Source organism: Chiloscyllium punctatum, chromosome 37 (genome assembly GCF_047496795.1).
Source record: "Chiloscyllium punctatum isolate Juve2018m chromosome 37, sChiPun1.3, whole genome shotgun sequence".
NCBI classification, from domain to species: domain Eukaryota; kingdom Metazoa; phylum Chordata; class Chondrichthyes; order Orectolobiformes; family Hemiscylliidae; genus Chiloscyllium; species Chiloscyllium punctatum.
The window spans coordinates 42,029,256-42,051,740 of record NC_092775.1 but is presented as its reverse complement, the minus strand read 5'-3'; the positions used below and the strand labels follow the sequence as shown (position 1 = coordinate 42,051,740).

General features: G+C 38.9%; 1 protein-coding gene across 4 annotated transcripts in view; it reads right to left on the bottom strand.

Annotated features, from left to right (window-relative positions):
- LOC140463043 (uridine-cytidine kinase-like 1) overlaps positions 1–22,485 on the bottom strand; it is a 137,323-nt gene that overhangs the window by 37,155 nt on the left and 77,683 nt on the right. For all 4 annotated transcript variants that reach the window (XM_072556665.1, XM_072556668.1, XM_072556667.1 and 1 more), the window contains exons 5-7: positions 21,008–21,079; positions 11,069–11,258; positions 5,953–6,014 (exon numbers count right to left, since the gene is read on the bottom strand). In XM_072556665.1, the coding sequence (XP_072412766.1) occupies positions 5,953–6,014; positions 11,069–11,258; positions 21,008–21,079 (324 nt within the window). The remainder of the gene's footprint in view (positions 1–5,952; positions 6,015–11,068; positions 11,259–21,007; positions 21,080–22,485) is intronic.

Below are 22,485 nucleotides of genomic sequence, written 5' to 3'. Positions count from 1 at the left end.
ACCTTCATTCCCTCTTACATCTGTGATCAGGAACCTTCCTTCATATGATTAAATCTGCCATCAACCTCCGTTCCACTGGTGGAACCAGCACAAAAAATATGCATTCACTGGATATTTAGAATATAATTGTCTGACTGGACTGAGTCAACATGGATTTAATGAAAGAATAATGTGTTTGACAAACTTAATAGTGTCTTTTTGAGAATTGGAGAATTTGGATGTTCAAAAAAGCTTTTGCTAAAGTCCCACACAGTGAACAAAATTAAAGTGTATGGGATTTTAGGTAAAACACTAGTACGAATTGAGGATCGGAGGCCTCTTACCCGAAGCGTCGATTCTCCTGCTCCTTTGATGCTGCCTGAACTGCTGTGCTTCTCCAACACCCCACTGACAAAGCACACAATCAGTATAAGTGGGTCAGTCTCGAGTTGGCAGACGGTGGCCAGTGTGCTACCACAACTATCAGTGATTGGGCCACAGTGGTTCACAATCCATATCAATGATTTAGTTGTGAGCGTTAATTGCAGTGTTTTCAAGTTTGCAGAGGAGATAAAACTTGTTGGAAATGTGAGGTGTGCAAAGAGACTTCAAGGAGATTAAGGCAGACTGAGTGAGTGGGCGAGAACATGGCAGATGAATTATAACATGGAAAAAACTGTTAGATTATTCATTTTGGTATGAGGAATGAAGGGTTAGGCTATTTCTTAAATTGAATTGAATGAACTGATTGTCATGTGTACTGAGGTACAGTGAAAAGCTTTGTCTTGAGAGGTCAGAAAGTATTGTCCAAAGGGACATAGGTGTCTTTGTTCTTAAGTCACTGAGTTCTAGTATGAAGCTGCATCAAGCAGTTCAGAAGGCAAATCTTTACTGTAAGAGAGTTCGACTACAGGAGCAAAGTTATTTATTTCAGTTGTATGGAACATTGGCAAGAACATACATATGGTATTGTGTGCGGTTCTGGTTCCTTGCCAAAGAAAGAAGGGTGTGGTAAAGGATCACCAGACATCCCTGGAACGGTGGCATGGTCTTATTAGGATAGATTGAGGACATGGGGCCAATATTTTATGTAATTTAGAAAAATGTGAAGCAGCGTACAAAACTCTTAAAGGATGTTTGCCCTGTATTTGATGTTTGTAACCAAAAGGACACAGTCTCAGAATAAAAGGCATTTAAGGCTGAGGTGAGAAGGAACTACATCACTGAGTGGTGAATCTTTAGAATACACACCCCAGAGGACTGTGGATGCTCAGTCATTGCATAGGTTCAAAATAAATTTCTAGTTACTAAATGACTTAAAGGGATAGGTGGACAGCATGGGAAAATGGTGTTGGTGTTGAGGTAGAAGATCAGTCATGATTTACAATGGTAGAACAGGCTTGAGGGGCTGAATTATCCACTTGATCCTATGTTTCTGAAGTTCCAACCATTTTCGATGTTGCTTTCTCCATGGAAGGTTGCTGACCTATTGAGTTATTTGTAATATTTTCCACTCTTTTTCAGGCCTCCAACTTTGAGAGTATTTTAATTTAATGTTACTATCTGATCATATCTATCTGTACACAGTCTTTAAAAATACATCCACGTACCTATTGAATTAATTCATCTAGTTTCATTTAGCCTTCCCAAGCAATTTATCCATGCATCAGTTATCATTTTTATGCAATAATTGGAGCAAGATTTGCTGGATACTCAATCCAAAAGAATACCCTTCAGTTTTGTACTTTTGCAATGAACACATTATCTGCAACAAACACATCAAATACCTTCACCATTTCAAGAGTTTCTATTGGGTATTGGTCTTGTCTCCTCCGCTGACAACATAACTCCTCTTTTGGCATTTATTTATCATTTAGTTTGCTAAGAGCAGTTTATTATCATGGTCAATACACATTTCACATGGTAACACAAATGATAATTAAATCTCAGTATGCAAAATAATAAATGATGTATCAATGAAACTGTGAGTGAAAAGCCATAGTAAAGTATGTTATTAAACCAACAATAAAATGTTGTGAAGCTTAATTTGCACCAAATACAATTCAGTGTATTGTGATGCATGTGCAGTTCAAATTATTTGGAAATTTTATCATTTATTTTCAAGATTGGAAATGTTTGTCTCAAGTTATAGCAGTTTAATCTATCAGCTTATCAAGTTTTATACGAAATGGAAGTTTACTATAAAGGCTAGACATGTGATTTCTATCAAGCATAGAGGCATGTAGATAAAATCATTTTAAAAGACAGTTTCCACAATGGGAGCAGGTGAAAAACAACTTGTAAGGGTGAGCTAGTTGGAGAACATGACCTTCATTTATATTTTGTACAATTTGCCTTCACAATCCTATCAGATATTAAATGATACTTTGAATGAATCATTCAGGAAATTTGCTTTTACTGGTTTGTGCCCAAATCATTCTATTCCTAAAGGGATATTTAAATGGTACACTTTTTTCAACTTCAACAACAGGTAGGATTTTAGTCAATTATAGATGCATACAGGTGTTCTGCATTCTACAGTTATAATTCAACAAAACACGACCAGTGCTAGTAAAGTGAATATGTGGTTAAAGAAAAAAAAGGCTTCACTGCTTTAAACAGTAATGGAAATTCAGAAGCTGAAAAAGGTCAAACAGGCATCATTTCATTGCAATGGAAACTCAATGCAAGACATGCAATTTACTAAATATGTTCTATAGAATGAATTTGTACTAACATCAGCATAACGTGAAACAGCTCAAAAAGGTCTAGTTAATATCTTTCATCCACCTGTATTTTCATTCAATAGATGAAATTAACATTAAGAGCTTTGATGTGTTTTGGAAAATAAGAAAAAGAAAAAAAACCACAATGTGAATGAAGGTGAAAATGTTGCCACAAAGCAAAGCTGTTGCATTAAAGGTACATGCAGAAAGGTCAGTATATACTGAATGAAAAGATACCACTACAAACCACATTTTATTCCACTTACCTACCAACCAACTGTTAACTTGAATTGCACACAGATACTAGAAGACTATGCTTATAGAGTAACAGGCATTCTATTGCTGACATGGGGGACTTTACAAAACATATTACTTAACTTTCTGGCCTGATTACTTCTGTAAAATTTATAGAGATAACCTACTTCACTCAGTATTCATTATCCATTGATTTTTCTACTCATGGATCTGCATCCTTATGGAGGTAGGCGCCAGATCGCATCTTAATTTCTTTTCATGCTCTCATCCAGTTTCTCACACAATAAACATTGCGTGTTCCATCGTGATACATAGAGAGGCAATTTTTTTAAAAACGTCTGTGGGAAGTCCGTGCTCCTTTCCTTCACAGAAAACGGGGACTGAATGTATTTAATTATTGGTATTTACATCGTTCAAATTAGATTGGATTTGGAAGAAATAGTTCAGATACGAATTCCAGCAACAAGAGATGCTTATTGCACTGTTCATGCCAATTTTTTTTCATAAATAAACAAAGCATGAAATCTTACATCCAGCAACAATAACTCGATCTGTCAGGGCAGTCAAAATTACAGGAAAATAACAATGCATTTTGATGCATGAATATACAGGTTATAACAGTGTTAATCCAGAAGACAGAACAATCAAATATTAACTTGTGAATTTTCTACCCGCAGTAGTGTCTGAGCAGTGTAGTCAGGAACCAAATAAATCTAATTGAAAATCTGATTAATTCATTCTGAAATTGCATTTCTTATAAAACAGCATGCTTTACTATATTGTCTTAATAAATGAATTAACAACAACAACAACAACGAATTTCTAACTCCAAGAAATTGATTGATATCATAGGAAATAATTAACATCTTTTAAATATGAAATTAGCAAGTACGACCCCCTGCCTGGAATCACTTAGTTGTATTTGATCTAATTTTTGATTAGTCATTTTATAATGTATAATGTTTGAAGATGGATTTTGATACAAGTATGGGCAATATGAATCCCTTTCTCTGTGACAATGTCAAAGGTGATATAGATGGAAAGCTCACTGTAACCAAAGTCTTGAACTTTTCAGTTTTTTAATAGTCAATGAGCTGTCTTCTGAACTGAACAATAAATAGAAACGTAATGTAACTAAGTAAAGGGGAACTCACACAGTGTTATTTCTGGAAATCAAATACTCTTTAGCAAATGGATATAGTCTCCCATCAGAGACATAAACTACAGCTTTGACATCTTGTTGATATACTTTGAGTACACAAGCATTCATTAAGGTCATCAGCTTCTCATTATCTCCCCCCTATTCATTTGGTGGCCCACTACCTGGTTATTAAATGTTCAGTAAAGTAATTTTATTGTACCAGCTGAACAGGAAAGGTTCAAGGACTCTAAGTTCTTTTTCAAATATGGCGTTGGAGACAGATGAATTTGCAACAGCTAAATTATTGATTATTTATAATGGACTGGTGTGTGAATCTTTAACTAGTATGATACATAAATAACCATTATTTTTAAAAGTGTACCATTCCAATTGAGAATTTTCTGCACATCTTTTTATTTGCTTGCTCAGAATTCATAAGCAAGTTGTTTCAAAAATGGGTCCAGGTTGATCTAGAAGAGTCCTGGCCATTTTCTGTCCTTAATTAAACTAAGTTTTACCATACAGCTTCATGAAAAAACAGTTTCCCTTTAATGAGATACCAGTTTCCAAAAACAAATAGAAAGGAGATATTTTCACTGTGGTTATATTGAGGTCATGTCTACCTTTGTTCTCCAGCATTAATCCACAAGATAGCAGCAGAGTAGCTCATCACCACGGGAAGGATATATGCAAATCCCATTGTATGTATTGACATCTCTGGTAACAACTTGCATAACAATGAAAACTGCATCAGGTCTTTGCTGGTTTTTGGTTATATAGTTGCCCTAACAGTTTCCCACAAGACAATCAGCTGACTCAAGGGACTTTCCACAAAGTCTAGTGATTGTGGAATGCATTCATTTCAGGTACTGTGATGTAGGCCATGGATTTGATCGGTTTGCCTTGCATTTGAAGTTGAAAGAAAGACTTGTGATTTCTTCACAATATCATTCATACATGTCAAATGCCCAATGGAAGGGATAAAATTAAATGTATTTTGTATGGGGTGTGATGGAAGAATTTTTTTTAATGCTTATTGCAGCCTCAGACAATGGCTGCATAATTATTGCTTGCTTCAGGTCAAATTAGTTGTTGCTAAGATTTCTCGCTTCATGGATTAAGAACAAGGAAAAATAGTTGTTTTTGAAGTAAATGACCTTCTTAGATCATAACATTATTATAATATATCCTAATTATAAAAATAAATAAAAAATGAATGGAGAAGTGGGCTGATAAATGGGACAATAGAGTCAATTAAAAATTAGTCAAAAATACTTTAGCTGCTTTACTCAGACAGACGATGCTGTTAACTCATTAAACAGAGCCAGCAGATGCAGCATCTTCAGATTCTTTCCTTATGGAGGAACATTACTCAGAACATACATCAAATCAAAATGCTTTGAAGATAGTAATGTGCACTTCAGAATGCACCTATAACACCTTATATTTATGAAGAAAAATTAATATGTCAAAGGCAGAAATCCTTTCCTTTTCTCAAGCACAGCATGATGATGAAAGGGTTAAGGACTGAGGACAGGAAGTGCAGCAATTAGCAAACATCAAGTTTCACACCATTTAATTTTAGTGGCTGATTTAATTGTCAAAATGTCTCTTGCTCAAATCCTAAGAAAAATCAGAAATTTTATTGATGTTGGAAACATTTCTGTACAGCAAACTACAGTGAAGCAGCTACCAGAGGTTACTTCATGATCAATTGCATTTTCGATAAACAGAGCACTCATCATGTGTACAATAAAGTTGCTTTATAATTTTGTGTAGCTAGAGGAAAGGTATTTGACACAATCGCCTATGAACTGTAGAAGTGATCATGTTAAAAAGAATTCTGCTTACCTCCTCTAGCTGACTGTGGACATGTTGGACTATTAAATCAATGGCAACCATGTTTCCTCCTCCTTAAAACAAAGCAGTAGATAAAAACATTGATTGCAGGGACATGTACTGCAAAAATGATGTATTTTCAAATTAACTTTTGTCACCTCCCCCACATTCTTTCTCAATAGAAATTGCATCCTTTGTGAAACCACAGCTGGTATTTAGTTAGCTGGTAAGCAATATTCATCTACTTTATTTAATAAGTTTGTCCTGGCTTATGTGGTTGTCTCTGCTTTAGGAACATCTGGGAATGTTTTCACATGAAAAGATAAAAGTGAAACTAAAGGGGTGAAATCGCACCAGAGAAATTATTTTGCTGATGATGCAAAATGAAACTTAATTTCGGAACTGAGCTGATTACTGACAAAAATTTCTAAATTTCTTATTTTTGTTACATCTAATTTTCAGACACTCCTTTATGACTCAACTTCTCATCAATAACCTATTAACATGTAGACCTTGGCTTTGTTAAGGATTGCTATGTTATATGTGAGTATTGCTAGGAAATAAAAGGAGTAACAGTAAGAATTAGAAATTGGACATATTTTGGAATTAGGCAGGATTAAAGAAAGTTCCATCTGAATTCAAGACACAGGTCTGCTTAAATTGCATCGGTGTGTGAAATATTTAAACATCAAAGGCATAAATCATATGAATTTAGAGACCCTGCATTTCCAGAATACAGTCTCACTGAACAGGGTTGGACACTGACTGGACTTCAAGATTGTAATGTTGAATCTCCAGCCTGCAATTCCATTGAACACTGCTTCTCACTGGGAGCTCAAGATTGCCCAATTTATTTGAACATGCGTTTTGGATGCGTGTCAAATCAGTAGAATGCTAATGACAGCAACATCGTTTACAATTGCCATATAGAATGCAATATATTCTCAATTTCAATTTGCCTCCCCTTTATTAACACTTCCACTGTTTTAATGGTTTTAGCTTCAATATGTTCCTTTAAACTGTCAGTGCAGACTAGATAATACAAATGGCCTCTGTCTATACTATATGGATTCCTGATGGTTCAGTGGTTAGCACTGCTGCCTCTCAGCGCCAGGGTCTCTGGTTCGATTTTAACCTTGGGTGACTGACTGGGTGGAGTTGCACATTCTCCCCATGCGTTTCCTCCTGGTGCTCAGATTTCCTCCCATGTGCAGGTGAGGTGGACTGGTCATGGGAAATGCAGGTTTGCAGGGATAGGGTGGGTCTAGGTGGAATGTTCTTCTGAGGGTCGGTGTTGATCGATGGGCCGAATAGCCTGTTTCCACCCTGTAGGTATTCAATGATTTTAGCTCTCAGGATAGCAAATTCCTCCAATGCAAAGCCAACTTCTAAAGTTTACAATTGGAGTTTGCTACATGCTAAAGGGGTTCAAGGACACAGTCATACAAACTTATTTTTTATAACACTCAAACATGTAAATATTGAAAAGGCAATCCTCAAAAGTGACAAATAGCTTCGGCTCACACATTAATGGCAGTTTAACACAAAATGGTCAAATAAAAAACAGTTACTGCAGAACATGCCAAAAGGTATTAACTAATTAAAATTGTACCAAAAAGTTACATCAATTATATCAGCGGTTTTATTTACTCTGACCCAGTTCCCTAGGTTTTGTAGAATTCAGAGCATTTAATAGCTGACATGAGGTAAAGAGAATTCAATCTGAAAACTGCACCATCCCCAGTCTAGTGTTTAAAATAACAATGTTTAACAACACAGCAGCACTGAGAATTAGATCAAGTTCTTTACCTCCAAATGTCAGATGAAACCCTACCAAGTTTCAGAAAAAAAATTGCTAATTTTTAAAAAATAATCTGGATTTATTGAAAGTGGGGAAACTGGAAAGACAATGTTATGGAGTATACAGTGGAAATGAGACAAAATTCTTTGATTTTCATAATTATAAAAGATATATTGTGAAATATTAAACAATTCTGTATTCCACACGGAGTTTCAGGACATGATGGGAATATAGGCTAGAGGATTGCTTGTTCCCACGTCTGTCTTGTGCTCCAGTAGTGGGACCACAGGATCTCTGAATTTGCCCTTTAATCCAGTTGGCACAACACACAAAAAGATTCAATTACAAAACAAAACTATACAAAGCTGAAATCATTTGTTTGAGTTAGGTTAGGTTTACAATTTGATTCTGAACTGGTTGCATCGGAGGTTAAGAGAATTTGACATAAAGGCATAAAAATATTCTTCCAAATACCTCTGTCACCTAAAGTATTTCCAGGTTTGGAATTCATTAGGTTAATTTTAGTTGCAGGGTCCTGATCCTCAAGTTTGGCTGAATTCTGGATCAGGCGACTAGCAAGACAAAAAAGCACACTTTGCAGCTCTAATTGATCTCTGAGACAAGCAAATAATTCAAAATATATTGTGATTGCAATGGCCTGTCTATGATAGTGAAGTGGGAACCCTTGTCTTGGCTACTGTTTTCATACTGGGTGTGCCTCTGCACTACCCAAGTCCTACTTCCAGGAAGTTATTACTATTCTACCTCTGACTACCAGCCACTCCAGACTCTGGAAAGTCCAGTTGCTGAATGAAGACTGCCCTCAATTGGTGCTTTACAATTGAGCAAATGGGTTACTTGCTACTGTTAAATGAGGAGCCTTCTTTCCCCAGAAATGCCTTCCTGAATGTGAAAACATGCTGGCAGACAGCTCAGAGTTGCTAGCATGTTAGCCACGTCCAACCCTGTGATAAAAATTCAGCTCCTTATTGCTTTCAGAAGTGAAGCTGGTTTTAAAAAAGGGAGTACACTATTCACTTGAGCTGAAACAGACGTTAGAAGGTTTCAATTCAAAAATATAACAAATAAATCTAATCAGAAAATATTTTCTTAAATTTTGTCAATAGAAGGAGTGTCCTGGCAAAAAAAAATCATCATTTATTATCCATCTCATGAGAACATGTAATGAGCCACTTTCTTGAGGTACTACAGCAGTGCTATAATGGAGGGATTCCAGGATTATGATCCAATGAATGTGGAGGAATACTGGTATGGTTTCAAGTCAAGACTTTGATAGAAACTTTCAAGTAATGGCGTCAAGCTATTCAAGCTTCAACGGAGGACAACTCTTTAAATGGAAGAGTTGTTAATGACAACAAAGTAAATTTAGCAACTATTAGTATTACCCCAAGGTATTTCTATAAAGTCCGCTAGCCATTTGCATCCTAGAGAATTGATTTTTAATGTTTATGTCCTCATCTTCACATTGTTCATCTCATCCTTTTCCATACATTTATGTCATTCATATATCCTCGCTTCTCTTCCAACACATCCAGACTTCCTATTCCCCATTACCAGTGGACACTCTTTCAACCATTATGCTCTTTGTACAGCATCTCTGTTTTTTAATCACGTCAGTGCTGTCAAAGCTTCCTAAATACACTATTCTTTGACCATGATTTTGGATTGTCTATCTCCTTTTGCTTCCTCATGATGAAGTGCATGGTGGCATTGCTCAGTGAGTAACACCAACGTTGAAATAACTTCTTTTCTGCGGGTCTCTTGGACTGCGAACTGAACTTTAAACAGTGGGTTGGGGAGGAGTGTTGTCATGTTGCAAAATATTGAGAATTTGTTTGGTATTGAAATAGAACTGTTCATTGCCTTTAACTTTTGTGAACTAAACTGACCTCATGTTCATGAAATGTTTTCTGTCTTTCTACTGACAACACTTGGTTGGCATCTCATTCACATGCATTCACTCCCTCCACCATTGATGCTCAATAGCAGCAACGTGCACGATGTACAAGTGTTTCATCCAGGCTCCTTAAACACTACCTTCCAAACCAACGACCATCATCACCAAGAAGATGAAGGATAGCAGATACATGGGAACACCAGCACTCATTTCTCCTCCAAGGCACTTACCATCCCAACTTGGAAATATATCACCATTTCTTCAGCGTTACCAGGCCAAAGTCCTGGAAATTCACCCCTAACATTGTGGGTCTACATACACCAAATGAACTGGAGTGATTCAAGAAGGCAGTTCACCACCATCTTTTCAAAGACAACTGGAGATGGGCAGTAAGCGCTGGTCCATCCAGTAATGCCCACAACTCATGAGTTAACATAACAACAATTACTTAGGAATACCAAAACTGAATGAGATTCTCATAGCTCAGTACTTTGAGTATTAGAGTTGAGAAGTTGTATTGGGTTTGTACAGGACACTGGTGAGGCCTCTTTTGGAATACTGTCTCTGATTCTAATTATAAGAGGGATATTATTAAGCTGGAGGGAGTTCAGAAGAAAGACAGTTACCAGGTATGGAAAGTTTGGAGTTATAAAGAATGGCTGGATAGACTGGGACTTTCTTTTTAAATGGAAGTGTCAAAGATTGAGAGGCGACCATATAGATGTTATAAAATAAGTATAGATAGAGTTAATAGTTGTCTTTTCTCTAGAATGGAGGATTTCAAGACCAGGAGGCATATTTTTAAAGAGAGCGATTTTCAGAAAAGACAGAAGGGGCTTTTTTTAAAAAAAACACAGTCGGTAGTTCGCACATGGAATGAACTTCCTGAGGGTGTAGGTACAATTTGGATTGGATAAGTGCATGAAAAGGAAAGTATTGGAGGTACATGGGCCAGGAGTGGGCACATGGTACGGGTTTATTTTGGGATTTTGTTCGGCATGGGCTGGTTAGACTGAAGGATCTGTTTCTATGCTGTGTGATTCTATGACTATGACTTTGTATGTTTGGGGCAGCCTTCCCATCATCTGCCTCCCAAAGTTACATTTTCCACCCAAAGTTCATTCACTCACACCAGAACTAACTCATTTATTTTAAATCTGTTAACATTAATATAAAAATAAAGCCATTAGTAAAGCCTTGGCCTGACTGGACCAGGAAATATCAAACTTTTCATTTTCAATGGTGAAGCTAAATATGTTCAATAAACATTGTTAATGTCATTCAAATGAGGCAAGTACAGTTCAATAGTTTTGTAATAACAACTCCTTTTCTTTTGAAAGCTTTAATTATGACTGGTTTTCATGATCATTGCATTAACAAATTAAAAATTGTGTATCAGTGAGTTTTACCTCTTGGAACCACTATGTCAGCCAGACGCATTGTTGGTTCAATGTACCGCTCAAAGGATGGCTTTACAAATTTGTTGTACAGTTTGATGACTCCTTCAATATCACGGCCCCGCTCTTTAATATCTCTACGTAGGCGTCGTACTAATCGAATATCAGAATCTGTGTCGACAAAGATCCTCATGTCCAATAGCTACAAGCACAAGGCAGCATGTTGAGCAGTCATTCTCCATGAAAAACTTAAATTTATAGCATTTAAAAAAAAACAGATTTCTCCTTGACCAGAAATGAAGTGTGATTTTTCAAGAAAGGTCACAAGCCCCAGAATTGTGAATAAAACAAATTGTGGTATTTAATGTTTTTGTATATAAACATCGTTAATTTCATTTAAATACAGGAAGTACAGTTCAATAGTTTTACTTGACAATAGTTTTGTAATATATGTATATCTTGTGTGGTTATTCTCCTATCAGAAAGGATGATGTAATAATTCTGTTCATTTAATTGCCATTACCAGTATTCTACTTGAAACTGCAAGTTTTTCCTTTGGTCAGTTCTAAATTGCAGAGTGTTTACAAAACCCTTCCAAAACATCATACATGTTTTGAACACATCAGTAGAGGGGAACAAACATCCAGGTAATCAGTTATATCAACACTGAATACAACAGAAAGTCTTGACATTCAATTTAATAAATAATGCTTCCTTTTTATTTCAATTCAATTATTGTTGCACTTGTGAAAACATTTTTGAAAATGGATGAACAGAACTTTGATTCTACAAGCACTATCATAGTGCTTTTGAACACTGACACAAAGTTTTCTTCCTTCAGGTTATGCATCATCTTCTGAATAAAGGATTTTTAAATAAAGTAAACTGGTGGGTTGTTTATTGCAGGGGTATTTAGAAAAACATATCATCAGATGTATTTCTATGACATAAGGTACATTACAGCAGTTTTATTTTTACATTTAGGACTTAGCATCAATTTTCTTTTGGGCTATATCCAATACCTTTGTCCTTTTTAAAAAAACTTATTCACTTCACAAAAAATTGCATTTGTACTAATAGTGATTTTAGTCATTCCAAATTTTTAAGAATCAATTGTGCTTTCATTGCTACTTTAGAAGGTTAATAACAGAAGATTGTCACACTGATTATTTATCCCCAGGGTAGGCTGCAGGCTTCAACTTAGCCTACATCACTAGGGTCCTGAAGGAGGGTTACACCCAAAATGTTGACCTCTCCATCCCCTAATGCTGCCTAGCTGCTGTGTTATTTCAGCCACCTGCCTGTCTATTTTCGATTCCAGCGTCTGCAGTTTTTCTTGTCTCTACATCACTGGTATACCTGGTTCCTATTTCTATTGGCTGTAATGATCCAACATGATGTAAATTTGAGATTGGGGTATATCAGCCCAGCATGCAAATTCAAGCCATTGAGCTTATTACATTTTACTAGGAGTGCTTTGTTGCACCAACATCAGCCTTTGTCATTTCATGATGACAACTCTTGATAGGCCAGGGGATGAAACGTTATTAGGAGTAGGTGAGAACACAGGAGCAAGGACTAATCAAATCAGAGCAAAAGCAAAGGCTGAGTGGCCTATACCTGCTCCTAATTCATAAGAACGTAAGAACCAGGAGCAGGAGAAGGTAATTCAGCCCCACAAGCCTGCTCTGCCATTTGAGATCATCATGGGTGATCTCATCTTGGCCTCAACTCCACTTTACTGCCTGTTCTCCATAACCCTTTAATTTGTTACTGTTCAAAACAAAATCTATCTAGCTCCTCCTTAAATTTACTCAATGTTCCAGTATCCATCATAGTCTGGGGTAGTGAATTGCACAGACTCATGACCATTTGAGAGAAGTAATTTCTCCTCACTGGTTTTAAATCTGCTACTCCTTACCATAAAACTAAGACATCTTGTTCAAGGTTATCCCACATGAGAAAACATCCACTTTGTAAATTACCTAGAATATCTTATATACCTCAAATAGATCTCCTCTCATTCATCTAAACTCCACAGTATAGACCTAAACAGCTCAATCTCTCTTCATAAAACAAACTCTGAAATTAATCCAGTGAACCTTCTCTGAAATGCTTCGAATACAACTACATCCCTCCTCAAGTAAGGAGACCAAAGTTGTACATAATACTCCAGGTGTGGTCTTATCTCATGCCTTGTACAATTTTTAAATTCTATTCCTTTAGCAAGAAATGTTAAAATTCGATATGCCTTCCTTATTACCTGCTGTAGCCGCATATTTGTTTTTGTGATTCATGCACGAAGTCACCTAGATCCCTCTGCACCAAAGCACTCCACTTTCTCTCTACTTAGATATTAAAGTTGCTTTTCTATTCCTCTGACCAAAATGGATAACCCCTCATTATCCATGTCAAACTTCATCTGTCAAATTTTGGCCCATTCGCCTAACTTGTCCATATCTTGTAAATATCTTCATAACAACTTAATTTCCCACCTATTTTATAGTGTCACCTGCATATTTGGCTCTGGTACTTTTTAATCCCCAAAATTGTTATAGATTGTAAATAGTTGAGGACGGAGGTCTGAACCCTATGGTATCCCACTAGTTACATCTTGCCAACCCGAAAAGGACCCATTTTCCCTCCTCTCTGCTTTCTTTTGGTTAGCCAATCCTTTATCCAAGCTAATAAATTACCCTACCCTAAATGATCTTACCTCATGTGTTAACTTTATGTGCAACACCTTATCAAATATCTTCTGGAAGTCCAGATATACAATATTTACAGCATCCCCATTATCCACTCTGATGAAGAGTGTCATCTAGACTTGAAATGTTAGCTTGCGGTCTCTCCACAGATGTTGCCTGACCTGCTGTGATCTGCAGCATTTTGTTTTCAGTATAGAATCCAGCATCCACAGTAATTTGCTCCCTTCCCAGTTATCCATCTTGCTCGTTGCATCTTCAAGGAACTCTAGCAAATTAGCCAAGCATGATTTACTCTTAATAAAATCACACTGCCCTCTGATGGATTGTAACTTGACTTTCCAAATGTTCTGTTAGTATTTCCTTAATAATGGATTCTAACAATTCCCAATAACCAGGTAAACCAACTGGTCTGTAGTTTTCTACTCTTTACTTCCCTCTTATAATGAGAGAGTGATATATTTACCATTTTGCCAAGGACCTTTCCAGTATCAAGGGAATTTTAACCAAATGATCCACTACCTCTACTGTCATTTCCTTTAAGACACTAAAATGCAGGCCATTAACCTTGAGGAATTTTTTGCCTTCAATCCCAACAGCTTGCACAGTACTGTTCCTCTTGCGATGATGATTGTTCTAAGTTCCTTCCTTTCTCTGACTTCTGCATCACCTATTATTGAAATGGCATTAATATCCTCCACTGGGAAAACTAAAGCAAAATATTGATTTATTGACTCCATTTCTATGTTCCTTACTACTAACTCCCCAGCCTCATCTTCCAAGGAGCCAACAGTCATTTTAGCCATTTTATTTCCTTTCATATACTTACATGAGCTTTTGCCATCCATTTTGATATTACTTACTTTCATAATTTATGAATATATCCATGTTAGTGTGTACATTGCAAAAACAGACATTAAACCAAACTTGTCAATTGCAGAGGAACAATAGTTGACACTCTGCATAAATTAATAACCTGCTCTATTTTAGCTGGCACCCATGAATAACAAGTTAAATAAAATTAAAATTAAGGCCGCCAGTGATTCCCAAAACACTAGGAGAATTCTTTCCACTGCACAATACTAACAATTTAGTGGGTTATATTCAAATTTTTAGCATCTTAATAGAAACAGAGGGCAGACTTTTATCAGCCTGTAGGAAATGGGTTCTGATGCTCATAAGGTGTAAATGTTCTGGAATTGTCATTGACTCGGGATCTTGACATTATTCAACCCTCTTTAAAGATTTCCCCCAGGCAGATTTAAATGCATGTAAGGAACAGGTTTAGTATGCAAGAATCTGTTGAGGTCATTGTTAGGGTACAATTCTGACTTATTTTAAGCCTAATTCCTGGATTTTCCAAACTTGAGACTGGACTTCCAACCGGTCAGCAAGTTGTTAGGGTCTCCACAGTGGAAATGGTTTCTTCAGTGAAACTAGCAACCTGAGAAAACTTGGCCAATAAGAAGTTACTGTTCAGAAGAGAATTTTTTCACTGTTAATAAGTGATTTTTGGTGTCTTATAAAGCATTTCATCTGTCCAGCAAAGCATTCAGCTGAAGATGTACTTCCCAGTTAGCAGTCTTCAACACAGTAAGAGAGCAACTTAAGTAGCTGCACTGGCTATCCCTGCTGAAGGTCAAGGGCAGAGGCCATAGCACCAGTTGACATTGTGCTATCTATCCAAGATGTCCTGCAGGGACAGACAAGATCCAGCTGGAAGGAGGGTCTAGATTAGAATGGTGCTGGAAAAGCACAGCAGTTCAGGCAGCATCCGAAGAGCAGTAAAATCAACATTTCGGGCAAAAGTCCTTCATCAGGAATACAGCTGGAAGGAGGCAACGAAAGAAGATAAACCTTCATGAGATGTCTGCCCATTCGTGATTCAGAAAGCTCAGGCAGTCACGGCAAGTCACTGCTGCAACCTCCTGGAAGACTCTCTCTTTACCAGCGAGCCAGATATTGTCACTGACTGACAGTGTCTGTCACTGGAGAAACATCCCATTGAATATCTAATCTCAAGCCCCTTCTGGAGGCTGAAACTTTCACAATGTTATGTGTTCTCTTCTCTACACAGAGAGGAAATGCAGAGAAGTGTGGCAGTTTGTGGGCAATGAGCTACGGGTGAAAGAGGGCAATTGGATGGTTTTGAGTTAGCACGGTGGCTCAGTGGTTAACACTGCTGCCTCACAACATCAGGGGGCAGGTTTTGATGCCAGCTTTGAACGACTGTATGTACGAAGTTTGCACATTCTCCACGTGTCTGTGTGGGTTTCCTCTGGGTGCTCCAATTACCTCCTACAGTACAACGGTGTGTAGGTTAGGTGGATTGCCATGGCAAATGTGAGGTTACAGGGATAGAATAGAGATATGGGTCTGGATGGAATGTTCTTTGGAGGATTGGTATGGACTCAATGTGCTGAATTGCCTTCTTCCACACTGTAGGAATTCGATGATTGAAATCCACGATACTAGACTTGCATTCCAGAGTGTGTGGGAGGTGATCTCATTGAAACTTTCAAACATCTTTCGGGGATTGACAGGATAGTTGCATTTGCAATGATCCCCCTGGCTGGGATGGAGGAGTCGAAGGGGATTGATAACTAGTTTACCCTGGGGAAAAAGCAACAGGCAGGCAAGCATTTTAGTGAAACGAGATTCCCAACCTGACGATGATCCAACCATTTGCAGGTGCCAAGGGGAAGATGATTCCACCCATGGTTATTATGGTTATTAGCACTTCTAATGAAAAATTATCAAATGAAAAGATTAAGCTGTTTTTCTTTCCATAATTGACACCTGATCAGTTAAGTATTCCCAGCATTCTGTTTGTATTTCACATTTTCAGCATCTTTAGTACCTTACTTCACATTTCATTTGATTGCCAGTCCATAACATTATGAACTAAGGAAACAACACAATCTATGCTATGATGACACTATCTTAGACACAGTTGTTTTCATGAGAGATTCACTTGCTTTTTCAAAGATTTCAACATCAGTATAAACACCATACTCAAGACTTGTCACACTTGAAAAGACATTAAACAGGATCTAACGAAGATTTTCAAAACATGCTGCAATTTGAACACTGAAAAATTGTTACCACTAATTGGTAATTCATTAACTAGGAGACACAATTTGAGGATTGTCACACAGAAGGGGTTTGGAAGTAAATAATAAATACAAATATTTGTTGACACTTGGAACACTTTAAACATTTTGGGACAGAGAAAGGAAAGGAATTCTTAACTATTTCAAAAAAGGTACGACACAAGAGCAGAGACATAGGATCGCAGTAGATAGCTATAGTTGAAGAATTAGAACCAGTAAAGATGTGACTAAATAGTTTACTTCCCCATTGTAATTTCTATGATCATACTGAATGGTTGATTCATACTGGAATCGGAAGGCACTGATCTTGGCACAATGGTATTAAATTTGATGGCCAAACACCACATGTACAGACAGACAAGTACTTAATAGATAATAAAAGGTTTTATAAGTAAATAGGTGAACCCAGATTCAAGGTTGAATGTCACGGATTCTACTGGAAGTTTCTGTTTTGTGTGTTTCATATTCAGTTACAAAACCTACTCTGTCTGTAGGTGGCTTTACAAAATGTTAATATCAACCACAGTTAAAAATCACAACACCAGGTTATAGTTAAACAGTCCATTCTGAAGCACTAGCTTTCGGAGCACTACTTCTTCGTCAGGTGGTTGTGGAGCATCAGACCACAAGACACAGAATTTACAGCAACAGATTACAGTGTCATGCCACTGAAATTATATATTGAACAAACCTGGATTATTGTTAAGTCTGGGAGAAAGTGAGGACTGCAGATGCTGGAGATCAGAGCTGAAAAATGTGCTGCTAGAAAAGCGCAGCAGGTCAGGCAGCATCCAAGGAGCAAGAGAATCGACATTTCGGGCATAAGCCCTTCTTCAGGAATGAGGAAGGTGTGCCAAGCAGGCTAAGTAAAAGGTACGGAGGAGGGACTTGGGGGAGGGGCGTTGGGAATGCGATAGGTGGAAGGAGGTTAAGGTGAGGGTGATAGGCTAGAGAGGGGGTGGACCTTCAAATTTACCTGGAACGTCTCAGACTCCTCCCTCCCCTTCCTAGATCTCTCCATTTCTATCTCAGGCGACTGACTCAACACGGACATTTACTGTAAACCGACTGACTCCCACAGCAATCTAGATTACATCTCCTCCCACCCAGACCCCTGGAAAAACTTCATCCCACATTCCCAATTCCTTCGCCTCTGCCGCATCTATTCCCAGGAGGACCAATTCCAACACCAAACAACCCAGATGGCCTCCTTCTTCAAAGACCGCAATTTCCCCTTCGTGGTTGATGATGCTCTGGACTGCATTTCCTCCACTTCCCGCTCCTCTGCCCTTGAACTCTGCCCCTCCAATCGCCACCAGGACAGAACCCCACTGGTCCTCACCTACCACCCCACCAACCTCCAGATACATTGTATTATCCTTCGTCATTTCTGCCACCTCCAAACAGACCCCACCACCAAGGATATATTTCCCTCCCCTCCCCTATCAGCATTCCGGAAAGACTACTCCCTCTGCGACTCCCTCGTCAGATCCACACCCCCCACCAACCCAACCTCCACTTCCGGCACATTCCCCTGCAACCGCAAGAAATGCAAAACTTGCGCCCACACCTCCCCCCTCACTTCCCTCCAAGGCCCCCAAGGGATCCTTCCATATCCGTCACAAATTCACCTGCACCTCCACACACATCATTTACTGCATCCGCTGCACCCGATGTGGCCTCCTCTACATTGGGGAGACAGGCCGCCTACTTGTGGAATGTTTCAGAGAACACCTCTGGGACACCCGCACCAACCAACCCAACCGCCCCGTGGCTGAACACTTTAACTCACCCTCCCATTCCGCCAAGGACACGCAGGTCCTTGGCCTCCTCCATCGCCAGACCATGGCAACACGACGCCTGGAGGAAGAGTGCCTCATCTTCTGCCTAGGAACGCTCCAACCACAAGGGATGAATGCAGATTTCTCCAGCTTCCTCATTTCCCCTTCCCCCCACCTTATCTCAGTCGCAACCCTCTGACTCAGCACCGCCTTCTTGACCTGCAATCTTCATCCCGACCTCTCCGCCCCCACCCCCTCTCCGGCCATCACCCTCATCTTAACCTCATTCCTGAAGAAGGGCTTATGCCCGAAACGTCGATTCTCCTGCTCCTTGGATGCTGCCTGACATGCTGCGCTTTTCCAGCAACACATTTTTCAGTTATTGTTAAGTCTGCCAAACACATTAGATCCCAAAATAGCATCTTCTGCAGTATATGTATGATTTAACAAATCTTTATACATTCCAGACAGAAGCCACTGGGAGGTTGCATGGCACATATTGTCCTAATTTCTAATGGTCAAGTTGTAATATGTATACTAATGTTGTGTGCTTATATTTTTATTGCTGCTTCTAAAATTAACTGCAGAGAATCTTTGGCTCAACAAGTCAAAACATATCCAGGAGTAGGACTAGTGAATAGAGACAATAGAAGGCGTAACATGATATTATTTTTCACTTGCTGCATGTGTTTGCTATTCAACCCTTGTTGAAGTAATTCCTCTGCACTTTCTCCTAAACATTGATTTGTCCACTCCCATTTCTGATGCCTCTCATCATTCTGTTCTCTTTGATTCTTTCCTCTTCCTTTCTGCTCACCTCCTACATTCTATCACTCTTTATCCATTCTCTAGACCTATTCTGCTTACTCACCATCTATCTGGCACCCTTCTCTCATTTCCACCCTATCTTCGCTTCTCTCTCCTCCACCTTTCCTTTACCTTTATTGTTGCCTTTGTCTCATCCAGCCTCCTCTCAATCCTCTTAATTCTTCAACTTGCCTCTTTTCTCCTCCCATCCCATACTATATTGGTCCAATTGAGCCCTCTGCTCTCCAAACCCAATAGATTTGAATATCATTTTTGGTCGTCAGTAAAAATTGCTTGTGTTTATATGCCCTTCTTTGCTGATTGTTAGATGAATCAAGGGTTACGGCGGACAGACAAGGGAGTGAAGTTGAGGCCATGATCTAATTGAATAGCTCAGTCGACATGAGAGAGGCCAAATGTGGAGTGTGGGGAGCTGGAAAAGCACAGCAGGTCAGGCAGCAACTGAGGAACAGGAGAATCAATGAAGGGCTTACACCCGAAACATCAGGAAGCACTCCTGATAAAGGGCTTATGTCCAAAACATCGATTCTCCTGCTTCTCGGATGCTGCCTGACTGGCTGTGCTTTTCCAGCACCACACTCTCGACTCTGATCTCTGGCATCTGCAGTCCTCACTTTCTCCATGACAGGCCAAATGGCCTACTGCAAATTACGTGTCCTTGAGTTTTACTTCTAGTGCAGATAATGCAAATATTAAACTGAGCTGATGTTTAAATGTGGAAAAAAAAAAGTTAGTGTGGTCAGAGATTTTGGTATAGAGGCATATATAATCAGATTCATGGAAAGCTCTGATTTTGTGGAATATATCAGACACATTTACCAAAACATTTGTTTCTCCAGAGTGCAAAAACAATCCCTGAATTCTACATTCAGCCAGAGCTAAACCAGGTACCTATTATATTGACTGAAATTTAAATTGAGCATTGGTAGCTAACTGATACTACAGTTAGTGTCTATTTTAGGTTCACATATAGTCACAAGACATCTATATATACTCACTTTTAAAGAAAATTAAAAGGCAAGACAGATGAAAGTCAAATTCGTATCATTATGATTTTTAAAGAAGTTTAAAAAAAATCACATGCACAAAAAGCCAAAATTGGAGGCGTAAGGAGATTTTGGGAGGTTTGTAACTCTGGAGAGGATCACATATGCAAGTCCGTGGTGATATCAGAGAGATTTGAATATCAAGAGGAAAACTTTAAACTTAAGATTTCTGAGAATTATGCTGCTATCGCTACCAAATACTGAAAGTCATCTGCTGGCTCATGCTTGTCCCCTCCACCTCACCTCCTTTTCCTTCTGGACATTTTCAGCACCAGAGTCAGTTTGAAATTCCTAAGATGGGCTGTACAGGGATTCTTAATTGGCATCATAGCTGGTCAATTTCATACTAATAAAGCCCAAAACGCAATATAGATTAGGCCCAAAGCCCACATCTTGGCACTCACTGACTGTTTTATCTGAAACTGGGACAGGTTGCAGTTTTGTATCAAAAATACTTGTTTAATGTAACAGCACTCACCTCCAACACTTCTTTATCAGCAAATGCCATGATACCTTCAAAAATTATCACACTGGCTCCATATAATGTTTTCTGAGGCACAAAAACATACTATGAATCAGTGAGTAGCAACAAAGAAATGAGCATTTCCTAAAAGAAAAAGTAACTTTAATTGCATTACAGATTTTGAGGACATAGCAGATATTCAAGAACACTCAAAGACCAGCCCTAAATAACCCTTTTTGATTAGAACAATTAAACTGTTTGCCCTGATCTATTTTTAAATGTAACATTTCATGCGAATAGGATTTTCTCCTCTTCCTCGGACTGCCTTCCATTTTCCTAATATCAGAATGTCGGTCATGATTCTCCCTCCTCAATGATTAGTGGGGGCCTTCCTCCAGAATGGGAGTTTGACTCACGCTATTTTGGGTTGTCATTTTGCACAGTGGAGATTCTGAATGAGTGTCACAAAACAGATACCATCACATTGATGGGTTAACTCCAGGAAGGGTAAGAGAGGTAGGCACCTACGGCAGGACTCTTTTGTGGATATACCCATTTCAAGCAGGTATGCTGTTTTGGAAAATGTAGAGGTTGATGGATTCTCAGGGGAACATAGCACGAACAGCCAAGTTTCTGGTATTGAGACTGGCTCTAATGCAACAAGGGGTACGTTGGCTTCCAAGAGATCAATTGTGTTAGGGGATTCTGTAGTCTGAGGTACAGACAGACGTTTCTGTGGCCAGCAGCGAAAAAGCCCTAAAATGGGGTGTTGTTTCCCTGGTGCCAGGATCAAAGATGTCTCAGAGAAGGTGCAGAATGTTCTCACAGGGGAGAGGGGCCAGCAAGAGGTCATTGTCCACATTGGAACCAACGATATAGGAAGGGAAAAGGTTGAGATTCTGAAGGGAGATTACAAAGAGTTAGGCAGAAATTTAAAAAAGGAGGTCCTAAAAGGTAGTAATATCTGGATTACTCCCAGTGCTACGAGCTAGTGAGGGCAGAAATAGGAGGATAGAGCAGATGAGGAGCTGGTGTATGGGAGAAGGATTCACATTTTTGGATCATTGGAATTTCTTTTGGGGTAGAAGTGACCTGTACAAGAAGGACGGATTGCACCTAAATTGGAAGGGAACTAATATACTGGCAGGGAAATTTGCTGGAACTGCTTGGGAGTATTTAAACTAGTAAGGTTGGTGAGGGGTGGGGGGGGGGGGGGGGGGCCGTGAGGTGCTGGTGGTGCGACCCAGGGAGATAGTGAGGAAAGGGATCAATCAGAGACGGGTACAGTTGAGAACAGTCAGGGCAGGCAGGGACAAGGTAGGACTAAGAAATTAAACTGCATTTAGTTCAATGCAAGGAGCTTAACAGGGAAGGCAGATGAACTCAGGACATGGTTAGGAACATGGGACTGTGATATCATAGCAGGATACAAATGCTACAGGAAGGATAGATAAGGGAGGCAAGAGAGGAGGGGGAGTGGCATTATTGATAAG